Source organism: Cryptomeria japonica, chromosome 6 (assembly GCF_030272615.1).
Source record: "Cryptomeria japonica chromosome 6, Sugi_1.0, whole genome shotgun sequence".
In the NCBI taxonomy this organism is placed as follows: domain Eukaryota; kingdom Viridiplantae; phylum Streptophyta; class Pinopsida; order Cupressales; family Cupressaceae; genus Cryptomeria; species Cryptomeria japonica.
In genome coordinates this window covers 668,689,195-668,700,640 of record NC_081410.1, presented here as the reverse complement: position 1 = coordinate 668,700,640, position 11,446 = coordinate 668,689,195, and the positions used below count along the sequence as shown (strand labels likewise).

Below are 11,446 nucleotides of genomic sequence, written 5' to 3'. Positions count from 1 at the left end.
CATTGAATAAACTACATACATTTTATATCATTTTTTAAATTACATACATTTTATATCATGAAGAAATGACATCCATAACAAAATTTTAATATAATAAAAAATATATATATCAAGCATATCCATTGAATCCATGAATCCAAATGCTTAGTTTTATTTTAAACAAGATAAGATATATGCTTTATGTCACATTTCTTCCAAGGGAATTTATAACTAAAATAATTAGAGTCTACCTACTAAAAGCTGCGAGTCGGTTTCGCGAAAAAGGAAGTTAAGGGTAAGTCTTCCAAGTTGTTAATCGCTCTTATTTTAAACCCTCCTCACACAAAACGTGCACCACACCTTCTTCACTTCACCCTTTGGCTTCTCTCATCCCCACTTACAAACACAGCGCACTTTTGCAGTTTTTTAAAGCAGAGAAAAGCAGAGGCATATCACTCACATACAGCCAAGTGCGGATCTGCAGTTGTACGGATATACCTACATATATACCGGCCTTTTCCACATAGCCAGCCAATAAAATGGTCAGGAGGAGTTTTTCTTTCTTTTCCTTAGGTCTTATGTGACTGACTGACTTCCTTCCCATGGCGCTCATATTGTCAACGGCGTTGCTCTTATACGGCGGCATACTCTTATTGTTGTTTCTGCATCTCTGTATCGCGGCAAGCATCATTCGGCGGAGTCTGAGAGCGAGTAAACCCCATGGGAGGGGTCTGACTCAGCAAGAGCTCCACAAGCTTCCGTGCTTTGAGTACCAGAACGAGGGGTCTGCGTCGGCAGCTGAGTCATGCGCAGTCTGCTTGGAGGTGTTTGAGGAAGGGGAGAAATGCAAGGCGGTGCCCGTCTGTAAGCATGTGTTTCATGGGAGCTGCGTGGACACGTGGCTGTCCAGGACTCCGATATGCCCGGTTTGCAGAAATGTTGTTGGGAGAAAGGGATGCGTGGATGTGGAGCAGTCAGCCTGTGGAGGAGGTGGAGGAGGAGGAGGGGGTCTTTTCAGGTTGCCGGTTACTCGTGACGTGGTGTCCTCGTCAGCTGATGAGGTGTCGATGACCCTTCCAACTGTCACTCTCGGGTCGTCCTAGAGTTTGTCATAGGATCAATTTTGGGGCAGCTTTTGTACGTATTTAGTTGTGTGGTCTGGTCTTGCCTAGGATGAATGTACTATGTAATAGGGTTGCCGGGAGGAAAATTCTTTATAGGTCATAGCTGTATCAAATCCCGAGTCCAGTTAGTTGTGAAAACTAAATGAGTTATTATTAAAAAAATAGGTTTTGGAAAAATCTCTCTTCTTAATTTTTTGAATGGATGTTTTGAATGGTATTCATTACTCTAAGGGTAAAAAATTATATTTTTTATTTGTTTTGTTTTTGGCCTGGATTGTTTATTCTTAGTGTGTGATTGTCTCAAAGATCTCAATCTGATTTTCAATTTCAATATTTTATTATTTTGGATTTTTTTAATGATATAAAAATAAGTTTGATTTAAATATTTGAGCATGGATTAGTGATGAGCAAAAATGTTAATATTCTAATTGCATATTTTAAAGATTTTGGTTAAATTTGTTTAAATTATTTGACAGTAGAGATATATTGATAAGTTTATTTTTGAGCTATAAAGAATGTAATAGCGAATGAATGCGAAAATTATAGTTATTTATTAATATTGTCTTTATTGATGAAATTGTTATTTGAATGCATGCATATATGTGTTGTTTTCAATTAATTTCTACAAAATTATGTTTCCTAAAAAATAGCGATCTATCGACAACTCATGAGATCTTTTCTCTGGGCAAAGATCAAACGTCTTCCTATCATCAATATACCCTATAGAAAGCACCTCGGTTCTAAAATCAATTGGCTAGCAACACGCCCAGTTCCACCCATGTCTAGCACTACACGTCAATTTGCAAATTGTCTTCATTTGCTACAAAATAAGCATTCAATATCTACCATACTAGTCCTTCAAGCAAACAACACTAAGCTAGACCATAATCTTAAACAAGCACATTTCGTACTTCCAGATTCAAGACAAGCACTGACCAACCCCAATGGATCAGTCTAAAGAGTACAACAATCAATAAGGAAGGTACATACGACTTTCTTTCCGAATAAGAGTAATCATAGACCAAGATATCCATAAGCAAACAAAGCACAATCAATCACTCAAAACACCAACATCAAGAAGATGAAAACAAGGTGTGAACACACACGTTACACACCAGTTAAGGTTTACTCAATCACTCACATACAAAAAGGAGGACAAGCATACAACATAAGGTCGATACACCTCACACCAACTAAGGGCACAACGAAACCAGAGATCCCAGTGTTTGCAACATGGGCTCTGATACCAAATGTAATGCCTTGCCAGGAAACCCCGAAGGGATAAGCTAAAACACATGAATAGAGTGCAAATTTTTTTTTTTTGAAATATAAACACAACATTAAGATACAACGAGATATTAAAATTCAGATTACATAGCAGAAGACATCAACTAACACCTAAAGGGTTTCCCAATCATGATTACTTAATTCCACATTTCACTTAACTCACACTAATAAATCCAATAAGCTGATTATCTTATAATGAGATAATTCTTAAACAAGGATAATTTCTTTTAGTAAGATGAAAATATAGATCACAAGATAAAGTTCATCCATTAAGATTTATTCATACCTTTCGTTCATACTTTTCATTAGAATTTAAGTCAAGCATCTAATTTAATAACACACTTGAATTTCATCATAAACTAATGAGATCTTTCCATGCATACTTAATTTCCTTAACAATAACTAAATATATTCCATTATTCTAATCTACATTCTTTCACGATCCAATTTACTGTATTTTAAAGACAATTGCATACATGCATATACGATTAATTTCATCTTATCCATTCTATACATTCTAACATAATGTCATCCATACATACTAAAACTAAAAAGGAAACATAAGAGAATAAGCATCACATAACACCAAATTGATATCGGAGTTCACCCCTAAAGGGCTACATCTTCGGGTCTGCTCAACTGCAAGACCCCTCTAATAATTAAATAAGTTAAGAATACATGAGGTTCTCATCATTTACAATCCTGCCATCAAGGCGAAACATAACCAAAATACAAATGACCACGCCGGTCAATAAATACATAAACGATCCCTGAAAAGGAAAGGATCCAGTTGAACATAGGGTAAGTGCACAAAGATGGTGGTCAAAAGGGGGGTATAAGTGGACACTTTTTTTCTGAAATCAGGTGAACCTGAACTTAGAGGCAAACTTTGAAAGTCATCCACTCAAGATATGAAGATAATCAAAGAACAAATATTGTATTACTCTGAATCTAGTTTCCAAGCTACTAAACTTTTTCAAAATTGGATAAGAGTAAGGGGGTCAAATTCTTTGCGCATGAAAAACTAACCCTATTTTTTTCTGAAAAACATAACATAGTGTTTGACGTGCGCATAAAAAAAGTCATAGTTAGATTTAGTATTTTGACAAATCCTTTAGCAAAAAGATAGTTAAGAGTGAGCACTAGAAGATGTGTATTTTTTTGTTGAGTATTTTTTTTTTAATGATTTTTCCAATCGAGCACATCCTGAAAATTCGGTACCTGTTTGTGCGCGAAGCATATGTTGCACTAAACAAATCGAAAATACAATTTTATTTTTTTTAAATTGTAAAGAATCAAGTGCACTACAATAATATATAAAGTTTTTTAAATTTGGATACGTATATCAAAAGTTATTCAAAAAATGGTGCACCTATGTCTGTGAGAACTATGGAGACACTAGTAAAAGAAATTCAATAATAATATGTTATTGTTGTTCAAATTGAAAAAAAATAATATGGTTAGAATGCTCAGAAGATGGGTGAAAATATGGTGGCAATTTTAGAAATAGCCACTTTATGAAGTGTAAACCTGATGATGACAAAGTCGATAAACCAAGTTGATAAAATAAAACACGTCAAAAATGAGAGAAATGGAGGGAAATCAAACTTCCAATCCATAGCTTTGTCATCCAGACCTATTTCCAAGCCTAAAAAGTCAAAAGCGCGTATAGGGTACGTATGGTTTAAAAAGCGCGTACGGGGTATTTATAGTGTAAGAAGCGCGTACACGCGTGTTTCCCATTAAACAACGCGTACACGTTATCTTTACTATAAATAGCACGTACGCACTATTGTATAATATTATATTCTATGTATAATATGTGTATATTCATATAATATATGTAATATATAATATGTGTATAATATGATATTGTCTATATAATATGTTTATATACATATAATATATTAAACATATATATACACATGTAAGTGTATCGTCTCTCTCTCTCAAACGCATTACAAGGTCTCTCTCTCTCTCTCTCTCTCTCTCTCTCTCAAACGCATTACAAGGTCTCTCTCTCTCTCTCTCTCTCTCTCTCTCTCTCTCTCTCTCTCTCTCTCTCTCTCCTTCTCCCTTCCTCCATACCCCATCCCTCTTTCTCTTCTTCTCTCCCTCCATACCCCATTGCAACTGTGTCTGCACCTTCTATAGAAGTAAGTGAATTTATTTCTTATCTGCAACTTCCTCTTTGATTTTTTATCATGTATTCTCTCCCTCCCTCTACCTCTCCCTTCCCCCCCATGTTTCTCTCTCTCTCTCTCTCTCTCTCTCTCTCTCCTCTCTCCTCTCTCTCACTCTCTCTCTCTCTCTCTCTCTCTCTCTCTCTCCCCTCTCCCTCTCTCCCTCTCCTCTCCCCTCTCTCTCTCTCTCTCTCTCTCTCTCTCTCTCTCCTCTCTCTCTCTCCCTTTCTCCCTCCCTCTACTTCTCCCTTCCCCCCATGTCGCATCCTCTCCCTCTCTCTCCTCTCCCTCCTCCCCCTCTCCTCACCCCTCTCTCCCTCTCCTCTCCCTCTCCCTCCCTCCCTCCTCTCTCTCCCTCTCTCCATCCCTCCTCTCTCTCTCTCTCTCCTACTCTCTCTCTCTACTCTCTCTCTCTCTCTCTCTCTCTCTCTCTCTCTCTCGCTCCCTCCCTCCCTCCCTCTCCCCTCTCCTCTCCCTCTCCCCCTCCCGTCTCTCTCTCTCTCTCTCTCTCTCTCTCTCTCTCTCTCTCTCTCTCTCTCTCTCTCTCTCTCTCTCTCCCTATCTCCCTTCCCTCCCCCCTCTTCTCTCCCTCTCTCCCTCCCTCTACCTCTCCCTTTCCCCCATGTTCTCTCCTCCTCTCCCTCTCTCTCCCTCTCCCACCCCCTCTTCTCTCTCTCCCTCTCCCACCTCCCTCTTCTTCTCTCTCTCTCCCTCTCCCCTCTCCTCTCCCTCTCTCTCTCTCTCTCTCTCCCTCTCCCCTCTCCTCTCCCTCTCTCTCCCTTCCCCCCCTCTTCTCTCCCCTCTCTCCCTCTCCCTTCCTCCATACCCCTTCCATAACTTTTTTAAGGCTTAGTAGCGCATACGCAGTACTTATTACTCATAAGTGGTACTATTCCCATTATTCGATACCTTGGGATAACATTTTTAGGCTTAGTAGCGCGTACACGCTACTTATCGGTCGAGAATACCGTTGGGTTTGTCAAGATTTTATGGCCTAGCAGCGCGTACGCGATTATCAATGTAGCACGTACGCAGTTTAGAGACATAGTTTTAGTTGCCCAAGAGCCTCAACAGCCTCAAAAGAAGTTTTTGAGGTCGTTGAAGGCCCCACTTGAACTGTGTCTGCACTTCTATCATTGTTGTATACATAAAAGTAAGTGAATTTTTTGTTTTTTGCATGATTTCAAATGATTGAATTGTTGTTTTTATTAGTTTTTTTTTTTGCATGGTTTCAAATGATTAAATTGTGATTGTTTAATAGTTTGATTCCAAAAAATAGTGATAAGATGCATACTTATGGTTATTTATTTATTTTTGAATTTTTCTTTACATATATATGTAATATGATTCTATTTAGGTCAACCGATCTCAACCATGGGAAAGAACAAGCGAGGAACGATGAAACAATGAGAGGCTCAAAAGGAAAGACAAAGGCAGCGTATGAAGAAATTGCATGACATAAGAACAATGGGAGAAGAAGGTATGTCAACCTCAACATCTCAATTCGATTTACCAAATGAATATAATGCACCTAATGCAATTGAAGAAGAAACATTTGATAATTTACCGTTTGAACCTAATGCAATTGAAGAAGATACCGCATTGAATAATCAATTAAATGATGAACATATTACACCTTGTCTACTTGATGAATTGAATGTACATAATGCACCGATGTTAACACCTCCTAGAATCATTCGTAGGAAACCAAAGTATCTAATTGACATTGATGAGAATATATTGAAGTCAATGCCCAATAAAATGAATGAACAAACTTGTAGGAGAATGATTAAAAGAATATGGCAAAACTATTTTAAAAACTTAAATCAAACCGCAAGATGTCAATTAATTATTCAAATGATTAAAAATTTGAATTTTAGAGAGACAATGAAAATTCTAGGCCTAAGATCATCTGAAAGTAGTAGTGAAAGAACTATTGTCAGAAATCTATTTGATGCATATCAATCTATTGGTTCAAAATCACGTAGTAAGATTCTAATGCTACTCGACGTGTCATTACATCAACCATAATGAGCAAGAAAATAAAAAAAGATCGTTTGATAAGCAAAACAAGTAAGTCATTGAACATTAGTAGAATAACATTAAGTAAAGCATTAAAGAGGCGAGAACAAATGGAGGAACCTAACAATAATTCTCTTTGGGCATTCTTGGGTAGACTACCATGCAAAGACAAGGTTGTTGTAGATGCACTAAAAACATTAATTGAAAATATTTGGCATGACAACACAAGAGTATATTAAAATGGCGATGAGCTGAATCACACATATTGTAATGCCAAATTTTGTATAAAAGCCCATGAGATGATTTGTATATTGAAATGGCGATGAGCTGAATCGCATATATTGTAATGCCAAATTTTGTATAAAAGCCCATGAGATTATTTGTAAGACAATTTTTTGTATAATCAAATAGCCAAGAGCTGATTTGACCATAATTAGAGGCAAATTTTTGAATAATATGTGACAATGTTTTGTGACTATTTTGTGTGTCAATGTTTTGTGACTATGTTTTGAGTATATGTGATGTGTCCCTGGTCAATCATGAGCATTCTTTATTCTTGTATAATCATGGATAATTATTTGAGTCATTATCGGGTCATAGGGGTGATAGATTGAGACTAGATACAATTTGAGCAAAAATTGTCATTGTTGTCAAAAAAATTGTCAAAAAAGTTGTCAAGCAACTTCTACATTGCGTCGGTAGGGTATGACTCTCGATGTTCTGGTGCTTTGGGATGCACGATAGGAGCATGCCTAGTGTAAACATGCCCACCCGGACACGCTCGCGATGTCGGTTTGTGCACACGAGGAACATAATCAATTCTAGCCAATCTTACAACTTTTCTTTGCAAGTAACTGACGGTTTTTTGAGCAGGCGAAAAAATGCTACTAATTGAAAAAGGCTCCGAGTCATCGAAAATAAAGATAGGCCATTGTAGAGGACCCTCACTCAACCCCATGGGATCAAACAGATCGACCGTATGTGTTGTGGATTGGAAGAAACAGTCTGTCAAATTTTGACAATTTTTTGGACTCAGGGCACTTGAGAGATCTCACCGGTAGGGTATGACTCTCGACGTTCTAGTGCTTTGGGATGCATGACACGGGCATGCCTAGCGTAAACATGCCCACCCAGATGCACTCGCGACATCGGTTTGTGCACACGAGGAACATAATCAATTCTAGCCAATCTTGCAACTTTTCCTTGCAAGCAACTGACGGTTTTTTGAGCAGGCAAAAAAAAGCTACTAATTGAAAATGGCTCCGAGTCATCGAAAACCGAGATAGGCCATTGTAGAGGACCCTCACGCGACCCCACGGGATCAAACAGATCGACCGTATGTGTCGTGGATTGGAAGAAATAGTCCATCAAATTTTAACAATTTTTTGGACTCAGGGCATTTGAGAGATCTCACCGGTAGGGTATGACTCTCAACATTCTGGTGCTTTGGGATGCATGGAAGGGGAATGCCTAGCATAAACATGCCCACTCGGATGCACTTGCGACGTCGGTTTGTGCACACGAGGAACAAAATTTGACCATTGCGAGCGTGAGGGTGCTCTCGCACCAAACACATTGTTGTTTAAATTCATATTGTCGATTTTTGTTGTTTATATTCATATTGTTAATTACATACGCAAATATTCATTTAAATTTATAAAAGGGCAGCCACCAAATACAATGAATACACAATAACGAACTGAATACAAGGAGTTTTGTAGGGTTAATTCAACATTTTAGAAATTTTATCAAATCATATTCCACAATTGCAATGCTTTATATCATATATTTTTGTTGTTTATATTCATATTGTTGATTACATATTCAAATATTCATTTAAATTTATAAAAGGACAACCACAAAATACAATGAATACAAAATAATGAACTCATTACACATTTATTGGATCGAATATCGATATATATATATAAGGCATGTCTGCCAAGTCAATACAAGTATTACAAAAATGTGGCATATGTCATGTCCAAATCAATATACAATAAAAATGTAGAATATATCTACATGTATTGGTCATTCTATGACCAAAACTAACACTATATGATCCTAAACTTCTGGTGGATCATCAAAATCAAGCCTCTTCGGCGCAGTACGCGACTCTGTAGATGGCTACAAAACCATAATTCAAAAGCCAAGTTAGAATTCTTTTGTAGAAAATAGCTCACAATTAACATCATAACTATGCATTTAACTTTAATTCCTTTGCAATTGAAATGTAGATTACCTCATCAACTGATCTAGGAGCTAATGTCTTCGCTCTCCTCTCCTTGTCACTCTTAGGAGTTTTCTTGAAGACATACTTAAATGGATCCACATTATGGCCGTACCGTGAACAAGTCTATTGTAGATTAAATGTACAATTAATACAATGTACTAACATATATATATCAAAAACACTTAAAAGCTATAATATAGAGAACAATGACGTACCTGTGCCTCAGATGCTTCTCCAATGGACTGAGGATGGCTCACCATCAATGTAGAAACGGTCGCTATGACCTATACAAAAAATGTACAAAGATTAAATACAATTAATATAATGATAAGTATTGAAGGTTGAAAACAATTAATTTTACGTATCAAACAAAAGTGTACCGGATCCTGATATGCTTCTCCAATGCAAGGAGGAGGGTTCGCCATTGACGAAATAGGTATGGATATTTCCTGTATGAAAAAAATATAAGATTATAATATATCATAAGTTCACATGTACGCATGCATATAATCATGAAATCAAGAAAATAAAGTAGAGATACATACCTCCGCCCTCTCTTGATTTGTGAGTGAATTAGGTGCATTCAACATATCCACAAAGCTCAATGGCCGATGTACATGTAAAATAGACAAAAAAACACTAATCAATCTACAAACCCCAACTAATACTTGATTTCAACATTTTCAAACAATTGTACAACTAAAAATGTGTTCAATTACCTTCTTCACATGTTTTGGCGTCTTCGAGATATTCTTTTTCTTTGGACGAGCCCTAGACACGGAGGGGGTGCCCTAAAAACAGAAAATTAACATGAGATATTAGTATAGATAATAAATTAAACATAATTTTAAAAATCTAAAATGAAATGACTTGCATTTTCCATCAAAACAATACATAAAAAGAGTTGTACAAAATATGATACCGTATAGCCTTGTAGGCCAAAATCGATCACCGACAGCGTGATGTCATCAATCTAGGACATTTTGTCCCCTGTCAACACCTACAAACCAGAAATTGGACCAAGCATTAAAGATAGTTAGTATATCTTGTATTTTTTTGAATTCAAAGTGTATTATTCTATTTTAACATGTTACAAAATTTATACCTCAAGCATCGAAGTTGCAGCTGTGGTAACTGGGGGAGGTGTATGGGATACCGCTGCTGCATCCTGAAATGCATATTATTTGTCTCAATTTAAATCGATGTATAAATGAAAATTCATTTATGTAATAACAAAATTAAAGTGATTGATAAATAAAATGTTATGAATTCAAATCAACACACCTGTGTCTGTGGCTCATGGGCAAACACCATGTCCATCAACTCATCTGTCAGCGCGACATCCTCAACTGTGTGAGCCTAACATCTACAACTGCAAATCATGCATAGATGATATGAGTATCCATCTACACCGGCTGCATCATCTATCCCCGAGCATATCCTCGAGCAACTGACACACATATGCTTGATGGGCTTTCTGTCGCCCTCTAACGGCTCATCATCGAATACAATAGGGTGTGCTAATGATGTCCCATGCTGGATGATGGCACTAGTCAATGATGTGGCCACCTGAAGAGTCTGTAGCTCCATCAACTCTTTTAGCTCTAATGGGACATCCTGATGCACCTTGGGTTTGGGTGCTAGGGGGCGGTGACTCTCCGTGGCTAGTCGCCTATAGGCTCCAGGTCTATCTTGGGCAGAGCCACCACCTCTACCATGAAACTCTCTCATGTCAAAATAATTTGGGTGCACATTGAGCACAAACTCACAATATATTTTTCTCAAAAAATATAATGGCACCTCATAATTAGTACAAGGTGGATCGTCAAAGACCATCCACCACCTCTGCCAAAAAAGATTCTTCATCTGCACATTGGTACACCAATGTATGGGAAACCTCTTTGCATTAGGAGGTAATGACTGACCAATTTTGGGGTCAACAAAAAGGGCACATATTTGTTGTTTAGAAATATTTTTGTTTTTAACTCCATCGTATGATAGCCCATTGGCATAGAATTGATGACACCTATCCCTAAAGCTTCCCCATTTGGTAATTTCTATGGAAACGGCTATGGCACCACTAGCTAATGTTTCTAGGCTAGTGGCGAGGGATTGATGATGGTCAAGCTCAAAAGTTTTCAATTTTACAATCAGTCTATTGATTTTGGATGTATTTTGCCCTAACTGATTAATTAATTCTTCCTGTGTTTCGGCCGTGTGGTCAAAAGTAGGAATTGGGGGTTGTTCTTGTTTGTTTTTAGGAGGTGCATTTGGTTGTTCTTGTGGGTTTTTAGGAGGTGCATTTGGTTGTTCTTGTTTTGGATTAGAAGAATCTGGTTTTTGAAACAAAAAATGAAAAAACCTAATCAAAATTAATGAAATTAAATTCAAAATGTAAAACAAATTGCATAAACCAGAAAGAAAGAGAAAAATAAACAAAAACTAACCTTGATCTATAGCCTAGAGGACAAATTTAGCACCTCATTCGCGGTTTAGGTTAGAAAATGAGAAAAAAAAAATAGAAAATGCACTTTTCGGGTAAATGAGGACCCAGTTTTTTTTTAAAACTTTTTTTATCAGGCACTGCGTACACGATTTTACTAAGATTATTAGCACGT

At 37.2% G+C, this 11,446-nt stretch overlaps 1 protein-coding gene across 1 annotated transcript; it reads left to right on the top strand.

Annotated features, from left to right (window-relative positions):
* Positions 1-292: 292 nt before the first annotated feature.
* On the top strand, positions 293-1,280 carry LOC131039037 (E3 ubiquitin-protein ligase ATL41). Its single transcript, XM_057971680.2, has one exon. The coding sequence runs from the start codon at positions 582-584 to the stop codon at positions 1,080-1,082; it is 501 nt and encodes a 166-aa protein (XP_057827663.1). The 5' UTR covers positions 293-581; the 3' UTR covers positions 1,083-1,280.
* Positions 1,281-11,446: the final 10,166 nt, after the last annotated feature.

What these genes read in the sequence shown, in the direction of transcription:
- LOC131039037 (XM_057971680.2), top strand. Translation starts at nt 582, where the DNA reads ATGGCGCTCATATTGTCAACGGCGTTGCTCTTATACGGCGGCATACTC.